Source organism: Anas platyrhynchos, chromosome 4, assembly GCF_047663525.1.
Source record: "Anas platyrhynchos isolate ZD024472 breed Pekin duck chromosome 4, IASCAAS_PekinDuck_T2T, whole genome shotgun sequence".
Taxonomy (NCBI): Eukaryota; Metazoa; Chordata; class Aves; order Anseriformes; family Anatidae; genus Anas; species Anas platyrhynchos.
The window spans coordinates 30,957,220-30,973,825 of record NC_092590.1 but is presented as its reverse complement, the minus strand read 5'-3'; the positions used below and the strand labels follow the sequence as shown (position 1 = coordinate 30,973,825).

Genomic DNA, 16,606 nt, shown 5'->3' with positions numbered 1-16,606 from the left:
AGTCTGCTCAGTGCCACCTGCTCTACCCGAATGTTCTTTATTTGTGTTCCTTATTGTGCTTCCTCTTTTTTCCTTCCTCTCAAGAAAACAAATCCTACTGATCAGCAGTCACAGGACCTTTTCTGTGAAACTGAAGTGAAGCCACAATTCACTGGTTGCTGTTCAAGTAACTGATGTTACTTTTATAAAGGTGTTCTGCCTTGAGAAGAAGTTAGCTTGGCCAGTGCGGTCTACATCTAAACAGATCTAAAGACCACCTACTTTAAGGATATTTTAGTAGATCAGTGTGAAACTTGATGGTGCAATTTTTACAAGTGTGACTGCCAGAGCCTCCCTATTCTTTGCATATAACTTCCTTGGATAATGCTGCTAAGCTTGTGCTCAGCTTGAAAAGCATGAAGTGTTTACCTTTTGGTTGATGCGCAAGGAACAACATTGTCAGTGCTCTGGTTAACGTATCTGTTCTGGAATAAACAGAAATGCTGGTGGGCATACTGTACCGAGTCACATAGCCAAGAAGGTAGCGAGTGCCGGTTAATGACAACAGCTAGAATATTTTCTGACTATAAATACATCTATATTAAAAAAATACTTCAGAGTAGAGTTTTTTTTTTTTTAATCAAAATATCATTAAACTTTTTTTGAAGAAATCAAAAAGTTTCATTTTAAATAAAAAGTAGTGATACATCATCTTGTGTTGCTTAGCTACCATTGCTTTCATTTACAATCAAATAAAGTATTCAACGGCACATTTATCTCCCCACATTTTGCTTGCTTGCTTACATGCACATGTTTTTGTTCTTTTTTCTTTGGGGGGGGAGAGAGGGGGAGAGAGGTGTTGGATTCTGACTTTGGCAAGGATGATATATGAGGTGAAAAAGTATGGGGGAAAGATATTAATCAAAAGCATGAAGTGATTTAGAACAGTTTTTTGAAGGCTAGAATCAGGGACTTGATTAATCACTCGGAAACACCATCTCAAGTAACTACATTTTGTATGTGTGTAGCAGACATGGTCATTTTCATGCACCTGACTTGAAAGTCCCCTCCTGAGGGCAGATCCATTGTTGGGGAGTCTAAACAGATTGAGATATGCCACATTCTTATATTATAGGTAAGGAAAAAGATGTGGTATGGCCCAATAATGCCATGCTATGATGATCTTATTTGCAGACAGCTTTTAAGGAAAGCTAGCATAGACTAGGCACCTAGGATTAAATCCTATACTTAGGCATAACCTTTTTCATATCAGTAATAATTACAATATTTGGGGATTAGCTTTTTCAATTGTATCCTCACAAAGAGGTCTAACATCTACTTTTCTTTCCGTTTTAGTTGAAATTTGGCATGAATGGAAACAGGAGTAAGCTCACAACCTTTTCACATGAAGCTATGAGGTGTAATTGTTATTACTGTTTCTTATTCATATTGCAGGTGCAATTAGTACTTAAACTGCATTCAGCTCAGTGTAAAAAAGTCTCTGCTCTGAGAATATGGGCTTGTGAAATGTTCTAGATTGAATAAAAATAGAAATGGGAAGTGAAATGGTAAAAATAACAGTACGGACAATTGTATTTGCATGAATTGGTTGTGACAGTTCTGACAGTCATACTCAGTAAGTGAGGTCTATATTCTAACCTCAAATTACAGACACTTCACAGGTACTTGTTTTATTTCTAGTGTCTGTAAGTTTTTAAAATCCCATGGAGATTAAAAAAAACAGTGGACCACTGAATACACGTAAAAGGCACCCTTCTCCCCAGTGTGTAGTTTCTGTTTTTCATACAATGCAAACTGCATTTCATTGAAGCTTTTTGTGGACTGTATACATGGTATAATCATCTAATCAAAAATTGACACTTGCTACGAAGCTTTGACTTCATAAATAAAAAACCTATTAAAATTTCTGTGACCTTTCAATACAAGCTATTGAACACTAGTTTTAATAAAAACTCTTTCAATCTTTCATAAATTAGTATACAAATTCAAATGCTGGAGGCTTACTGGGGCCACTGCATAATTCTGCTATTTTATTAGTACAAATTATTTAGCAAATTGTCCCGTGTGTCAGTGAAGGAGTTCAGAGAGAGGACTGATGAAAACAGGTAGAGAAAAGTTATTAAATCTATAGAAAGAGAATTTGGACTGCTTGATGCAGATGAGACAGAGGATATAGCATAGCAGTAAATAAAAGAATTGCGAAGAACAGAATGCACATACTTGCTTACCTTTTTTTTTTAAATTCTACCAAATTTCCAGCTGCATTCAAAAGGAAATAACTTGAGGTTAATGAAAGTATACAACTTTTGATTTCACATTTATTTTTAGAAATATATGCAAGAAGTATAAATGAAACTTCAAATCTGAGTAAAACAATGTATCTTATGAAATTAAGGTGAGTTGTTTTAAATGATTTAGGGCTTAAGCAAACACCTAATTTGCAGGGTGCAACAAGCGTTTACCTGAACTATATAGGGAAAGTGAAATGCAGAGCTATTTGTGAAAATATTTGGTTATATGGAGTCTAGGATGTTTTTCCTGGAAACAAGGATTATCTGAGATAATTTGACTCAAGAAAACTGCTGATAAAATTAAAATAAAGATAGGGGATGAAATTTCAAGGAAAAACAGATTTTGCTTTCCACATTTTTTTCCAACTTTCCAAATATTTTATCTGAAAATCATCTAATGAACTTGTCAGGAACTGGCTTGTATAAACTAAAGTTTTAGGCTGTATGGCTAAATATTAGCATTCTGATAAAGGTAGTCTTTTGAATATTTTAGATTCCGAGGATACCCATTTTTCCCTCCAGTACATTAGCCTGGATCACAATGTTCTTCTTTTGCACAGAAAAATTGGCAAGAGACTTTTCCTGATGCCGCTGAAAATTGTACTCCAGGAACACTACTCATTGGCTGAGCATCTGCTTGTACCAGAATTATTTAACTAAACCTTTTCATACTTTGACTTAAATTTCCCCTTCATTTTTTTTTTTAATGTAATACAAGTCCAATTTTACTAGACATGTTGCATAGTTAAGTGTACTGATCCTGAGCTCTTTCTTTAAGTCTTTGCAATGAATTTTCAGTCACTCTTTGTCTTTCTTACACCAAAAGTAAGGTTATTCGAAGCAATAGTTTGCTCAATTTCCTGCACAGCAGCATGATACGGTTTTCACTTTCTATGAACAACCTGTCTGTGCAAAATCCCTGAGCTCATCTTTTAACATTTCAATGCCTTTGATTTCATTTTTTCTTTGTACAACAAAAGAATTTGTACAATGTGTGAACTATATCCCACCTGCTCCTTCCCCATCTACACTATTTTTCACCTGCTGAATGCCCCTCCACAGGTACCGTTCCTCCAGTCTTATTCATATGCATATGAAACAATATATATTCAAATTTATTCTTTCAGTGTACTCTGTCACTTTTCACAGTTCAAATTGCTCCCAATTACTGTTCTCAGGTAAGCTCACTATATGCATGACTACATTCAAACTGGTGAGTTTAACTCTTCTTTTGCTATAGGCCAATCCTAGGTACCACGAACTATTGAAATTGAGGGGTGGTCGGGCACTGGAGCAGGCTCCCCAGGGCAGCGGTCACAGCACCGAGCCTGCAGGAGTTCAAGAAGCTCTCAGGAGGATAGCTCTCTCAGATTTAAGGTGTAATATGTAGGTAATCCTGTGTGGAGTCAGTTTGACTCAATGACCCTTGTGAGTCTCTTCCAACTTGGGATATTCTGTGCTTCTGTGAAATTAATAGCATTTCTCTGTATAGGCAACATTCAGAATGCACTAGATGGCAGTATAACAATTGATTTAATGTAATTTTAATTTATTTCATTCGCTGTTCCTGTTTTCTTCTCAGAAATTCTCTCTGTCTAACAGTTGGTTGAATTGGTTAGGACTACCTTATAACACTGCTGTTGCAGTGGGGAATAATTATGATGGAAAAGAAGTATGCTGACTTTGATGGACTTGCAGCTGGTAAGTGAAGTACAATACCTTACGGCTATTATCTATGTAGAAGAATACTTTTGCTTCATTCTGCAATAAAATAATGTTTTGACATGTGAAACAAGTGCGAATGAACATAACAATACTCTACACTTTTTTTTTTTTTTTTTAATAAAGTGATCATAAAAAAAAAAAAAACACCTGACTGGGATGAATTCTCAGAACAAAAAGGCAGGCTACTGTGACTGTTCTGCTTATCCATGTGATATACAATTTGCTGAGAACTGGATCTTGTAAATCCCTTTTGTGTGCGTGTGCTGTGTATGTGTGTGTAGTCTGTTCACAAAAACTGTATAGGATTTATTTCAGTAAGGTGTAACTCTGTGTTGAAGGGTGGAGCATCGGCTCTGCCTGACTCACGTATGGGCTGATGAAGATGGGAATGGTTCAGCTTTCCCTGTGAAATCCCTGCTGTAGTTTTCCATTGCTACCTTTGCATCATATCTAAGGGATCACATGGCTACAAGCTGAAATCTAGTAATTTTAGGTGTGTTTCAGTGTACCGAGCACACTGAACATAGATACAATTGCCTTATCCAACGCAGATGAAGCAACTCAAGTCTACAAGTATGAGAGTAAGAGCTGGATCACCTCTTTCATTGACATCTCAGGGATACATCGCAAGTGAAACACTTTGCAGCACTGGGCCTCAGACCTGCTCATCAAGATTTGGGCCTGAGTAATCTGCAGTACTAATACAAACCAAAGCAATGACCTACACTTAATTTCTTTTGTAATGCTTGCTTGAACTAGGACTTCCTTTTTCCCATGGCACTGAAATGGACATGTAATTTACCAAGAACACTGTACTGTTCAGCACTGACCACAAGTGCCTAACTTCTCCATTGTGTAGAACTCAGAAGCTTCTTACTGTTTGCTCTTTTCCAAAACTAGGGCTGGGGTACTTAAAGAGTGTTTCCTAGAACATGTGTTATATCAAGTCTTCTGGGGAATTACACCATGGCTGGTTTTAAAAATTCAAAAGCCAGTTTGTAGTTACTAATTTTCATCGTAGTTATAAGATCCATGAACTTTACAGAATAAATATTATTCTTCACCTGTTTTCATTCAGTATGCATCACTTTTGGTGCTCCTGCAATTGCTTACATGAAAGAATAATGTGAGAAAAGACTAAATATTTTTATCCACATTTAATCATATTTAACTGACTGGTCACAGTACAGTTTATTTTTGATAGCAGCTGCTTTGCTATTCCTTATTTCACATTTCCAGCTGACACATTTTACTTTTTCTCTCTCTGCCTACTCTCCGATACATATTCTTCTGCAATCTGGTGCCTTGCTCTGTCTGCTGCATGCACTTTCTTGCTTTTCATTTTCACATTACTTTCCAGCGTAAAACTTCTCAAGTGCATTCATGTCTTTATTTCAGTGTTCCTCTGAAATGTTAAATATTGCATTCTTCTGGAAAATCATCTCTTATACTAGAGTAAGAGTAAGATTATTTAATGGCAATGTTAGTGCTAGGATCTTAGACAAAAGAATGCGGTAATGGGTGATGTCTGTGTTGACCCCAAGTCCTGTCATGAATTGCACATAAATCCTGGTGGATCTATATAGATGCAGGGCTCTTGCTTATAGAGAATTCTGCTGCAGGATGGTAATCTTACTGCAGGTGAAAAGCACAGGGAAAAAAGAAAAAAAAGAAAAAAGATATGTACCCTGAAAGATTTTTGGATAAAAACAATTTATTTTAATTTTTATATAGAAATTACCTACAACTAAATTCAGTAAGATACAAATGTAGTGAACAACCCAGCAGATAAGGAAGTGAGGATGGGCCTGTGTTGTTTTTTTTTTTTTCTTTTTTTTTTTTTTTTCTGTTTGCAACAGAAGCAATTCAGACAGTTCTAGCCCTTTTCTTTTCTCTTCCTTTTTCACGAAATGAATCCCAGCCTTAGTAGCATCTTCCATCATGTATATTCTCACAAGTATTCTGCCAAAACTGTTAGGAGCTGTGACTTCTAATATCTTAAAAATGTTCTTACAGACGTATACATATACAGTCCCTTTTTGGAAAAGGTCTTCTTAACCTGGGTTTGTCAATTAAAAATACTACTAAGGGCTTATTTCAGTGTTCTCTGTGACTAAACCTAACAGAGATTTCTTCTAGCATGACCATGGCAGCATGGCATGTGATCCCTTAAAAATGCTGATAGGATGGCATATGTATGTGCAGATATTTTGACTTTTACCAAGACTGCTTGTCATTTGTAGGTGTCTGTAACTTGTGGAACTATCCTGCTAGAAAGCAGAGCTTTGTAAGCACAGCTTCATTTTCAGTGGATATACTTTGCTGATGTGTAGCATCTGTATTTCTTTATCAGTAAAGCACTTCCAGTGTCAATGTATTTGAAGAAGTGTGCAGTTGTTACTAAGCATTGGCAGCATTCCTTAGCATTGTACTGTAAAACAAGTGGGAAGGGTGCAACTGTTGTTGCAGGGGCAGACATAGCCACAGCAGTGAATTTTCTCAGTAAATGCAGTGATTTGAATTGCTGCTGCATAAACAAAAATGGCAGCTGTTTTTATCATAGTCAAGAAACTTAGACTATTTCCTTTCTAAACTACGCATACACTCCTGCTTATATTTAAATATATATATTTTTTAATTATTATTTTTTTTCTCTAAAAGTTCTTTTCAAAGCAGAAGAGGGATTGGATCAGGTATAATCCCATAAAAATCCAAATATTGTATTCAAATGTCTTTTCTTGTGGTTAGGTATCTCAGTTGTTTTGCCATAACCACATAATGTATTTTGGATACTATCATTTCTGTTACAGCTGTGTATGATTCCTTTCAAGATTACTGAAGTACAAAGACAAAGTTTAGGAAAAAATAGATCCCTGTCCTATTTTTGTTTCTTTTTGATGTTCTGCATCAAAGGTAACTTCAGCTCACATAAAACATTTGGCTCAAAAGCCAAAGAACTCTGCAAGAAGATGACAAAAATCAGTTTGGAAATGCTTTATGTTCGCTTAAGAATGAATACTACTGAATAGTTCTGCCGTGTTAACAAGTGGCAGAATCTGTAGTTGCCTATGTGCTTGTGCAAGTAATGTGCAGAAATGTGTCCTCGTTAGGTTCCAGAGAAGTTCACAATGACTTCATAGTCTAATGGGGATCCTTCACCACAGTGCAGTCTGTTACTGGTAAGATAGGTCACAGGACACTTGCCTCGTGAAATAACAGTGCACAAGTTTACCCTGCGATGCAGAATCCTGAAGAGATGACGTGACAGTGATCAGCACTACCCAACCCACCACGGCCAGACCTGCTAATGCACTCAGACCTCATCCATCTATACCATGCCCCGTGGAGCAGGCTGAGAGGGATACTTTTAAAGCTTCATTTGAGAATGCTTTATTGCAGGTCAGTCCCTGTGGGGCAGACTGACACGCAAGCAGGTTTTGGTGTTTCTTTGAAATCTTTAACCAGTAGCTCGTCTTCTCCAGGACAACCCAGAGTGAAACCTGATTGTTTATTGAGAACAGATTAATTCAGTGGATATGAAGCACAGACTTCATAAAAAAACATGCACTGTGATGATTTCATTTAGAAAAGCCTCCAGTGGAACCCCATTTAAAATTTTCTGAAGTGTTCCCAAATTGAACATCAGCTGAGAGAACTTGAGGAGGAAACTAAAGCTGCCTTTTCCTAGAGGGGCATATTACTGGAGATTTGCACACATTAAGCAAAAAATTAAAATGCGTTTAGTTTTAGTAGCGTGATTTCATTAGACACGTTGGCGAAGACTTCAGGTATTCACACGCACCATCCTTCGCCCAGAAAGCACCTGCCATTTTCTGCTTTGCTTGAAACGCACTGCCCTCAAGCTCCTCTCGCTGCCAGAAATGGAGCATTGGGGCAGCACGCAGCTTTCCCCTGAGGGCTGAGCAGCACCTCACAGAAACTGAAGCGCAGCGACCTCCTCCCCAGGGCTGAGGGCAAGTGGCCGGCACCGCCAGCCCCTCCTCCTGCCCTTCCTCCTCCTTCTCCTCCTCCTCCTCCCCCCGCAGCACGCAGGCGCCGTGTGGCGGCCCCGGAAGCGGCAGCGCCGGCGGCTCCCGGCGGGCCGCAGGCAGCGGGGCTCCGCCGGCCGCACCCGGAGCCGGGACAGGAGCAGGGACAGGGACAGGGACAGGGACAGGAGCAGCGACAGGGGCCGGGCCGGGCAGCGGCTGGCATGGTGCTGGCGGCCGCCCGCCGCAGCCGCAGCCAGCCCGGGACGAGCCGCCATGGAGATGCTGCTGCCGCCCGTGTGAGTGCGGGACGGGGCGGGGGGCGCGGGGAGGGGGCTGGAGGCTGCGGGCAGCGCGGCGCAACGGGAGCCTCACGGCGTGCAGCGGCGGGGTTTTATTTTTTCCCTTTTCCCCCTTTTTTCCCCCCTTTCCTCACCCCCCCCCCCCCTTTTCCCTTTTTATTTTTTTTCCTTTTTTTCTCCCCCCTCTTTTTCTTTTTTTTTTTTCTTTCATTTATTTATTTCTCTTTTTTTTTTTTTTTTAATTTTTGTTTTCCTTTTTCCCCCCTTTTTCCCCTTCGGAGGCAGCGGCGCACCGCATCCCGCCCCTGCCCGCTCCCCGCCGCATTGCCCCGGGCCAGGCGCCGGCCCCGGGTGCCGGTGTGGAGGCGCTGTCCCCGGCCCCGCCGCCCCTAAAGCCCCGTCCCCGGCCGGTCGCAGGGCTCCGGGGCTGTCGCAGGGCTCTGCGGGGACGGCCCCGGCCCTCCCGGCTCGCTCGGCGCCGCCGCGGGGGGCTTGGTGTCTGGCTGCGTTAATTAAAGCAGGTCGCGGGCAGCCGGCGGGGTGTGGATGCCCCCTGATGTCACCCGTCCTCCCTGTCGGTTTTGGGGTGAATTCCGTCAGTGCTCTGCCTGGAGAAGTGCGTTAGGTGGGATGGATGCTCCGCACAGCAACATGTGTGTGCGTGCTGTAGCGTCTCCCCTGATTTCTTCTTCCCGAGCGATGCAGAGCTGCTCCCTGCTGCTGGGCTCCTCGCAGTCCCGAGTCCTGTCGCGTCCATGAGCTTCAGACTTTTATTTCTTACCGGCCTCGTGGTGCAGTGCGGCCACTGCCAGCTGGAGCCCCGCAGATGGGCCTCACTTGGTAGCTGTCTGTTACTGCCTGATGCGCTTCCGTGCTCTTTTGCTCCAAAATTTGTAGCTAGGTTTGGGATGATGAGAAGTAGAGCCCGCGGCTTTGCTTTACAAGCCACTGCAGAGCACCGCATACAGGGGTGCAAGTGAAAATCTTAAATCGATTATCCTTGAAGTTTTCTTTAAAGCTTCCTTAGACGTGCCCAAGTAAAAAGTTTCAGGTATGGTGGAGGGGAGGTTGGGTTTCTGGGAGCCTAACTGTATGCTCAGTTTGTCTATTCTTACTCCAAGCAAGCGAACAAGTTGGGTTTTTATTTCACATCAGGTCTCTGATGTACCAGGGTCAGTTGCCCTACCAAGGGACTTTAGCGCCCAGTATATTTTGCTTATTTCTAGTTCGGAGGTTCAGGAATGGAGTTCTGTCAGTATAGGTGAACACAACACTGATGCTAAGGATTTTCCAAGTAGAGCAATGATCGAATTTATCTGGTAAAGGTAGCGTTGTGGTTGTAAATGCGGAACTCATTGTCTTGGCTTGAAGAATCCACTTGCCACTTAGACAGTGGTAGTGACTGAGAGGGATACGTAACCATTTTGCTACAGAATGAACCGCCTGTAAAACTGAGGCGCTTCTCATATAAAGAGTTCATTGTGGATGGAGCTAACGATTCTTCACACTGCTCAGTTTTTCTCTCGCTGTTTTGTGTGGGTTTTTGAGAGTGCGAAAATCTAAGATTGGTCACTTATGCTTTTCAGTAGATTGAGTGGATAAGCAAAACCAACCAATTTTTGTCACTTTCATTTATATTTCATGCTGCTGCTAGGGAAAGCCCAAAGAATTAAAGGAGTCATCATGTGGCCTTCCTGTCAGAGGAGATGACCTGGAAGCTGCATGAACCTGTAAGCGAGGTCCCGGTGGAAGGGCAGAGCTGTGCTCTGTTTTGGCAGGCGGTGAAGGTGTTGAGAGACCGAGGTGATGGGTGATGTGTTCTGCCATCCATCTGTACTGGCACTAGGCTAGTAGTTGCAGAGCTGCTACTGCTTCTCCCCTCATATCAGAGTGTATTTTATTCAAGGGCATTGTTTGTGTCTTCTGTAATGCAGCTTATTGTTAGCTCTGACTGCCTCTGTCAAACTCACTAGTGTTGGTCACCAACTCATTGCTTCTAGGGAATTCTACCTACTTCTCCTCCCACCATATGCTGCTGGTAAAAGGGAAACTAAAATTACCTGGAGTAAAAAATAAGCTGAGCTGCAAGTCCCATTCACTCCCTTCCAAAAATAAAGGTGGCAAAACCAGAGTGGTGATATGGGGGTGTAGAAAGAAGTATTAACCTTTTTACTTTTTATTTTTTTCTTTCAGATGCACCAAACTTTGCCATCAGAAGCCCTTGGATCTGAAAGATGATAACACTGAAATTCACTGTCCTGTTACAGTGAATCCGTGGCACATGAAGAAAGCTTTTAAAGTTATGAATGAATTAAGAAGGTATTACTTCACTGTATACACCTGCCTGGAGTCTATAATACAGCTTTAGTTTCAATTACATTTATTAAGTTCTAAAAATGGAATGAGCAATTTCAGAAGAGTAGCTGATGGGGAAGATTAGATATACAACGAAGTGACAGATGAATGATAGTCACATGATAATAGCTGTAATGGGTACAGTATGTTTCTGCTTTTCGTAGGTTACTCGAACTAGGTTTCTGAGGCTTGAAAAATGCATAGAGGATGTATTTAAGGAGTTACACCTACTGATCCTGTCTTTTAAGTAGTTGATCCCAGCTAGATTTGAAGTGACTTTATGAATTGAGGCCAAGGCTCTTCATGTCTGTTGTTGACTTTTGTAAAGGTCTGTGAGCTAGAAAAATGTTAAAATTTTCTAATCCAGAGACGTAGGTCACAGTCTAACCGATGTAAAACTAACTGACAGTAGGCTTTCTTTGCTTAAGTATCTTTCTTTTGCATGCTTCCATAGGAACAATTTATGAACTCCCAAGTCAAATGTTGGAAGTCACTTGATAAGTTTTGTAAGACCGTGAGTGATACCACCATCAATTTCAGCAAAACTGGAGGACTGGTGCTAATGCTGTTCTTAGCACCCATATTGATTTATTTTCTACATATGAGTAGGTGAGATGGTGTTGAAAACTGTGACAGCTGGTAATTAGAGCTCACAGCTGAGCTCTGGTAATTAGGACTCGCAACTATCACTGACAGTTCAGCTTTATAGCTAACAGCAACAATAGAGAAATTAAATAAATAAAATGTTTCTGCAGCATAGACAATAGCAAAGGGTGTTAAAATCCTGTAGCCGATTGTTATTTCCCATATGAGATTAACAGTTGGAGAGGCTTCACCTTAGACAACGACAGTAACTGATACCGTATTAAAGTGTGCCACTGCCTTTGATCTTCAGATCTTTTATCTGTATGGGTAAGTCTTTAGTACTGTGGTGGATACTGGGATCCGATCAATTTATTTATCTAGCTGTGACAGTTTGTACGGTACTGGAAGATTGGAGAAAATCACACATTGGCTATAAGTGATTTGAAGCCACCTCAAAGATTTCCACAGTTGAGGATAATGGGATAAAAGCAGAGGCTGTTTTTCTAGTATGTTACAGCCTAATTATGCTGGAAACACCGTTGTTTGTTGCTTCACCTTACTTAGGCATTCTTGGCTTTTCCAAGGATCCCAGAAACCACGTTTACTGTCCTGAGGAGCGCAGTAGAGCCTAGCTAGAGTCACTGGCCCCTGACTTCCTAACGATGAGTAACAGTTTAAACGAAGACCAATTTCTGAGAATGAATCTTAGCATACGGCACTTTGAGCAGGGAGAAATGTTACCTGCATTTTGTCGCCTTGCAAGTAAAATATGCATGGTCTTCCAGCAGAGTGCATTGTTGAAGGGCATGGATTATTTTCAGAATATACTTTCATTTCCATGGTTACTTCAATTGGGATTGCAGTAGAAGCAATTTGAGCAATTTTCCTACATATATAAATAGTTGAAGTTTGAACAGGAGCAGTGCCATGCAAACCTTAACTGTAGTTCTTATTAAATAAGGTAGTTGATGCAGAGATGTTTACTGTTTAAGCATACCATGGCTTTTAAAATGGTAAGTGCTAATTAGATGAGATTATAAACATTAATTTTTGCATGTATTTCAATTTGAAATAATCAGCTGAAATATTTTAGGTATGTTTCAGACTTCGTTGCTCTAAATGAAGACCTTGCATTAATCAAGTAAATGATATTTTTGATTTTGTTGACTACTTATAGTGGATTCTATCTCAGTTCTTTTCATTAGTGTAGCACAAGAAGGTATTTGCTGGAGGTGTACTCTCCAGAAAGTAGATAACTAGTGAACAAATCATCTGCTCAAGTGTCTGAAATGTGTTGTGTTTGGAATGTTAAAGTCGATGAGTTCGTATTATTTTTTTTTGGCTGCTGCCAAGTTACCAGTTCTATTTGCCCCTAAGAGAATTTTTCTGTACCTTCAAATTTTGACAAACTTGAATAATTTTGTCCTTGGTAATTTTTGTCATTTCATTACTCACCATCACCTCAGCACTGAGTCAGAGGGATCATTAGGATAGCTAATTAGTTCTTGACACACGAAGAAATTAACCTCTAATGTCTATCTTCGCTCTTCATTATAACTTGCTTTTATGACAATAGTATCTGACCTTGCCTATGTTTATTTAAATTCTCATTCTTACAAACAAGACTTGAACAGAATCTTTTGAAGATGTTTGTAACAACCTTCCTCCATATAAACCAAAATAACCAGCCAGTTAGTAAACAGTAGTTATTTTAAAATCTATTTTTATTTTTTTCCATTTCTCATTTTCTTTTTTCATCTATGAAGATGGTGTAGCACCATGGCTATGATTGTTTGGTCAGTCTATACAAGAAACTTGTTACAATATTGCTTCAAAAGGAAAGCTTTTCTGAAATAAGTTAGTGTGTCCTGGTGAAATGAATGTGCTGAGTTGGTGTTGGAGCCACAGGATGCTTGCACTGGAGCACATGAACTAGTTCATAGCTTGTTTCTTTGTTTAGTGGTTTATGTAGCTTGCCAGCTTGTAGTAGCGTTCACCTAACGTTCATGTTCACCTAATTGCATGTTCATTTAATGCAGTTCCAAGCTAGGGATGAATCTGGACTACCCCTAAGTTGCTTTGTCTATATTGTACAATGTTGTTAACTGGCTGCAGTTTTGCACTGATGTAATTCTGTTGCTTCTGGCTTCACAGATAGCTTTGGTATTTCTGTGCAGCTAAGGATAAAACCTTTTCTTGCTGTTGTCAGGATAAGTGCAAGAATCTCAAAAAATCGGTAATTTGGCTTTGGTAACTGATGACCTCTTATTTGTAGCTTTCAGTGTCAATTTTTGTATAATAAATGTAATGGTTTCTCTCAAGCTCCTCTGGTTCATCTGGATATGGCCATTACCTTACATTATATGACTTTTTTTTTTTTTTTATAATAACCATACTGCACACTAAACTTAGGAGGCTTAGATGATTGCTGTACGCATTGTGAGCTGAAAGAGGAAAAAAAATATATATATATTTAGCTGGTGCTTGGTTTGCTGTATGGCCCCAAAGGCTAGTTGTAGCTGCCAGAATTTTTGGTGTGTAACCTGCACTAGGCCTTCTTTCTTGAGGTTGTGCTTAAAGAAATTGGATGGTTGCAGTGGCTGGGCAGCTATGGTGTTTTGTTGGGACCAAGGTGAATATCTGAGCAGTTTGGCTGACAGCTCCAATTCTCTGAAAGAGGAAAAATGCAACTCCTCACCCCATCTGTGCTGCTGCTCTGTGTGGTAATTGCAGACCACGAGCAGGTCTGCCTTCTGGTTGGGATATATGTTCAGGAAAGGTGAAAAGTTATGTTTTCAAAAGTACTGAGAATAAGGACTGCTGGATTGACACACAGCTCTAACCCTGTCCCTAAGGAATATGAGCTGTTAAAGCGTACTTGTCTCCCCCATCCTTGATTACTTGTTGCTCTAGCTCTGAGTTTTGTCAGTTATATGCTACTTGTAGTGAGAGGCTGCTGGAATAGGAAGGGAAGAAAAGGTGTCTTTGGCTTAGACTGTTTAGATGCTGGGGAATTTCAGGCTTTTGGTGTTTTTTGTCTTTCCATCAAGAAAATCAGATAAAGAAGAGTACACTTGGTGGTAGATTTAACTGGAAGAGGTATATCCAATAGTTGTAAACTGTGTTGTAAATATCTGTGCTGGGAATGGCTCTCAATGAGATACTACTTTATTGCAACAGAAGAGAAAGGAGATGCAGATTGTGATTGTAAAGGACAAGAAAGCAAATGAAGGTAGAGTCAGGCAAGACAAGAAATTAAACACTATACATACTAAACTAGGTTGAGTAAAAAAAATAATTGCTATTGTATACAAGAGCTATGTATGAAAAATGCATGGAAAGCGGTAAATATAGAGATGATTGGGTACTGATTTTGAACAATTAAGTAGGCATGAGCTTCCAGTATAATGTGACATAGGCATCAAAACTAAAGTTTGGATTATGTGTTATCTGTAAAGTCTTATTTTTTACCTCAATTTTTTAGTTTTTGTATGTCAAATTGTTTACAGGTATCCAAAGAAGCCCAGACTTCCCGGGAGAAGGCTTATAAATCGGGCTGATATGAATTTCTGTTATTCAGTGCAGAAAACTTAATATCTGTGGAAGAAATCACAATTCAGTTGTTTGCTTTTGTAAAGTTCTGTGTACCCAAGCACCATCTGTAATCCTACTGAGTAATCGCCATGAGGTTTTATAGCACATCTAAAAACAATGCTTCATCAACATTGTCTGCCTGCCTCTTTTCGAGGGCATGGAGGGAGAAATCGTGTTATTTTGTGCTTTCCTACTATGGTTCGCATATGTGAAATTACTTTCTCTGATATTTCTAAATAGTCAAAACTTGCTGTGTGATGTGACGATAGTAGCTGAAGACATGGAAATTGCAGCGCATAGAGTTGTGCTAGCCGCCTGCAGTCCCTACTTCCATGCCATGTTTACAGGTACCAAATGTTTCAATATTTACTATGTTCTAATTCAATCCAATTGTATAATGCACAAAATTAAATAACTTTTGCCTTTTAGGATCTCATTTTATTTTTAGTTAAGAAAATAGGAACCTTCTATGAATTTATTTGCAATCTGAGGACATAGTGGCAATTAAACCTCTGGTAGCATGGCAAATAATTTTTAAAGCCTCCTTTATTTAAACTAATTTGAGTAATTTAAGTAAGCTGGAAATAGTAGAGTTGTTATACTCGTGAAGACTGTAATAATTTTACTTGTACAAAAGAAGATTAAAACAATTTTCATGTGAATTCTGAAGTAAATTATGTCCTTTAACAACTACCACTGCTGCGTTCTTCAGTTCACGAGTATTCTAGGCTGTTAGTAGATAAGAAAGCTTTTTGTGGCTTTGGCTGCCTGTAGCTGGAGTGCATGTTTCAGTCCACTTAGGATAATTCTCTGTGACAGATGTACTCTGCATCATTGCCACAACTTTTCTGTGCAGGCTTGATTCTGCCTCTGCTTGCTCCGTGCTGATCGAGTTGTTGCTACAATAGGAATGCCAGAAGGCTTGCTAAGCTAAAATAGAGTTGGATTCATAGTACCCTACAGCTGAATTCCTGTACTGTGGGTTTAATTCCGTGACGGTTATAAATCACATTGAGATCATGTAAAACTGGGAGTCAAAGACAGAATGCTACTAAATGCTTGTTAAAATTAATTTTGAAAGTTTTCCCTATTCCTTCTCAGATCTCGTGCTGGTTTGGTCCTTAATGTTGCCTGTTTGAAATTAAAAGAGTTCTCTGCAATGTATTACTTCAGAGCACCAGGTCAAACGGAGTAAAAAAAACGTGACTCTTGGCATGCCAGTATGCAAGCAAAATGGAGTTTTAATAACCCTAATTGTATGTAACTGGAAGACTGATATAATTTGAAATACTGTTGTGTCCTGGGGAAACAGCTGATTATTAGCAAGCACTTTACTGAAACTGAATAAGTATAGAGTTCAGGATAGTTTTGATTCTGTACACAAATGTTATGAAACAACCAAAGCTGGGAGAGAAGTCACTACGAGCAGAAAGAAACGCTTTCAAGTAGTGTATAAAACATCACAAAGCTTCCACTTAAGTAGCTATTCTTCTAATAGTTCTTCAAGTTTGTGTGTATAGTTGAGACAGATATTCCAGGTGACTAACACATTCCTTCTTAACGTCACTGATTTCTTTAAATTTAAAATGAAAACAGATGTTTATACAGTTCATCACCTAAGTAATGGAGAAACGCAAGCCTCTTCAATTAGTTCTGCATTAAAGATTAATTATTGTTGACTGTCACATTGAAAATATTCTTTACTCATAGTACAGGTTCATTTTCTGCTTTCTGTGGCATACAGCAGCCTGGTTAAGACATTTCT

At 39.8% G+C, this 16,606-nt stretch overlaps 1 protein-coding gene across 3 annotated transcripts in view; it reads left to right on the top strand.

The window, feature by feature from the left end:
* The first annotated feature begins 8,068 nt into the window (after window positions 1-8,068).
* KLHL2 (kelch like family member 2) overlaps window positions 8,069-16,606 on the top strand; it is a 56,681-nt gene continuing 48,143 nt past the window's right edge. Inside the window, exons 1-3 of one of the 3 annotated variants that reach the window (XM_027456458.3) lie at window positions 8,069-8,304; window positions 10,501-10,626; window positions 15,082-15,188. In XM_027456458.3, the coding sequence (XP_027312259.1) occupies window positions 8,282-8,304; window positions 10,501-10,626; window positions 15,082-15,188 (256 nt within the window). In that variant the 5' untranslated portion in view covers window positions 8,069-8,281. Of the gene's footprint in view, window positions 8,305-10,500; window positions 10,627-15,081; window positions 15,189-16,606 lie in introns of those variants that run through there. The other 2 variants (XM_027456457.3, XM_005016575.6) reach the window with 2 other exon arrangements.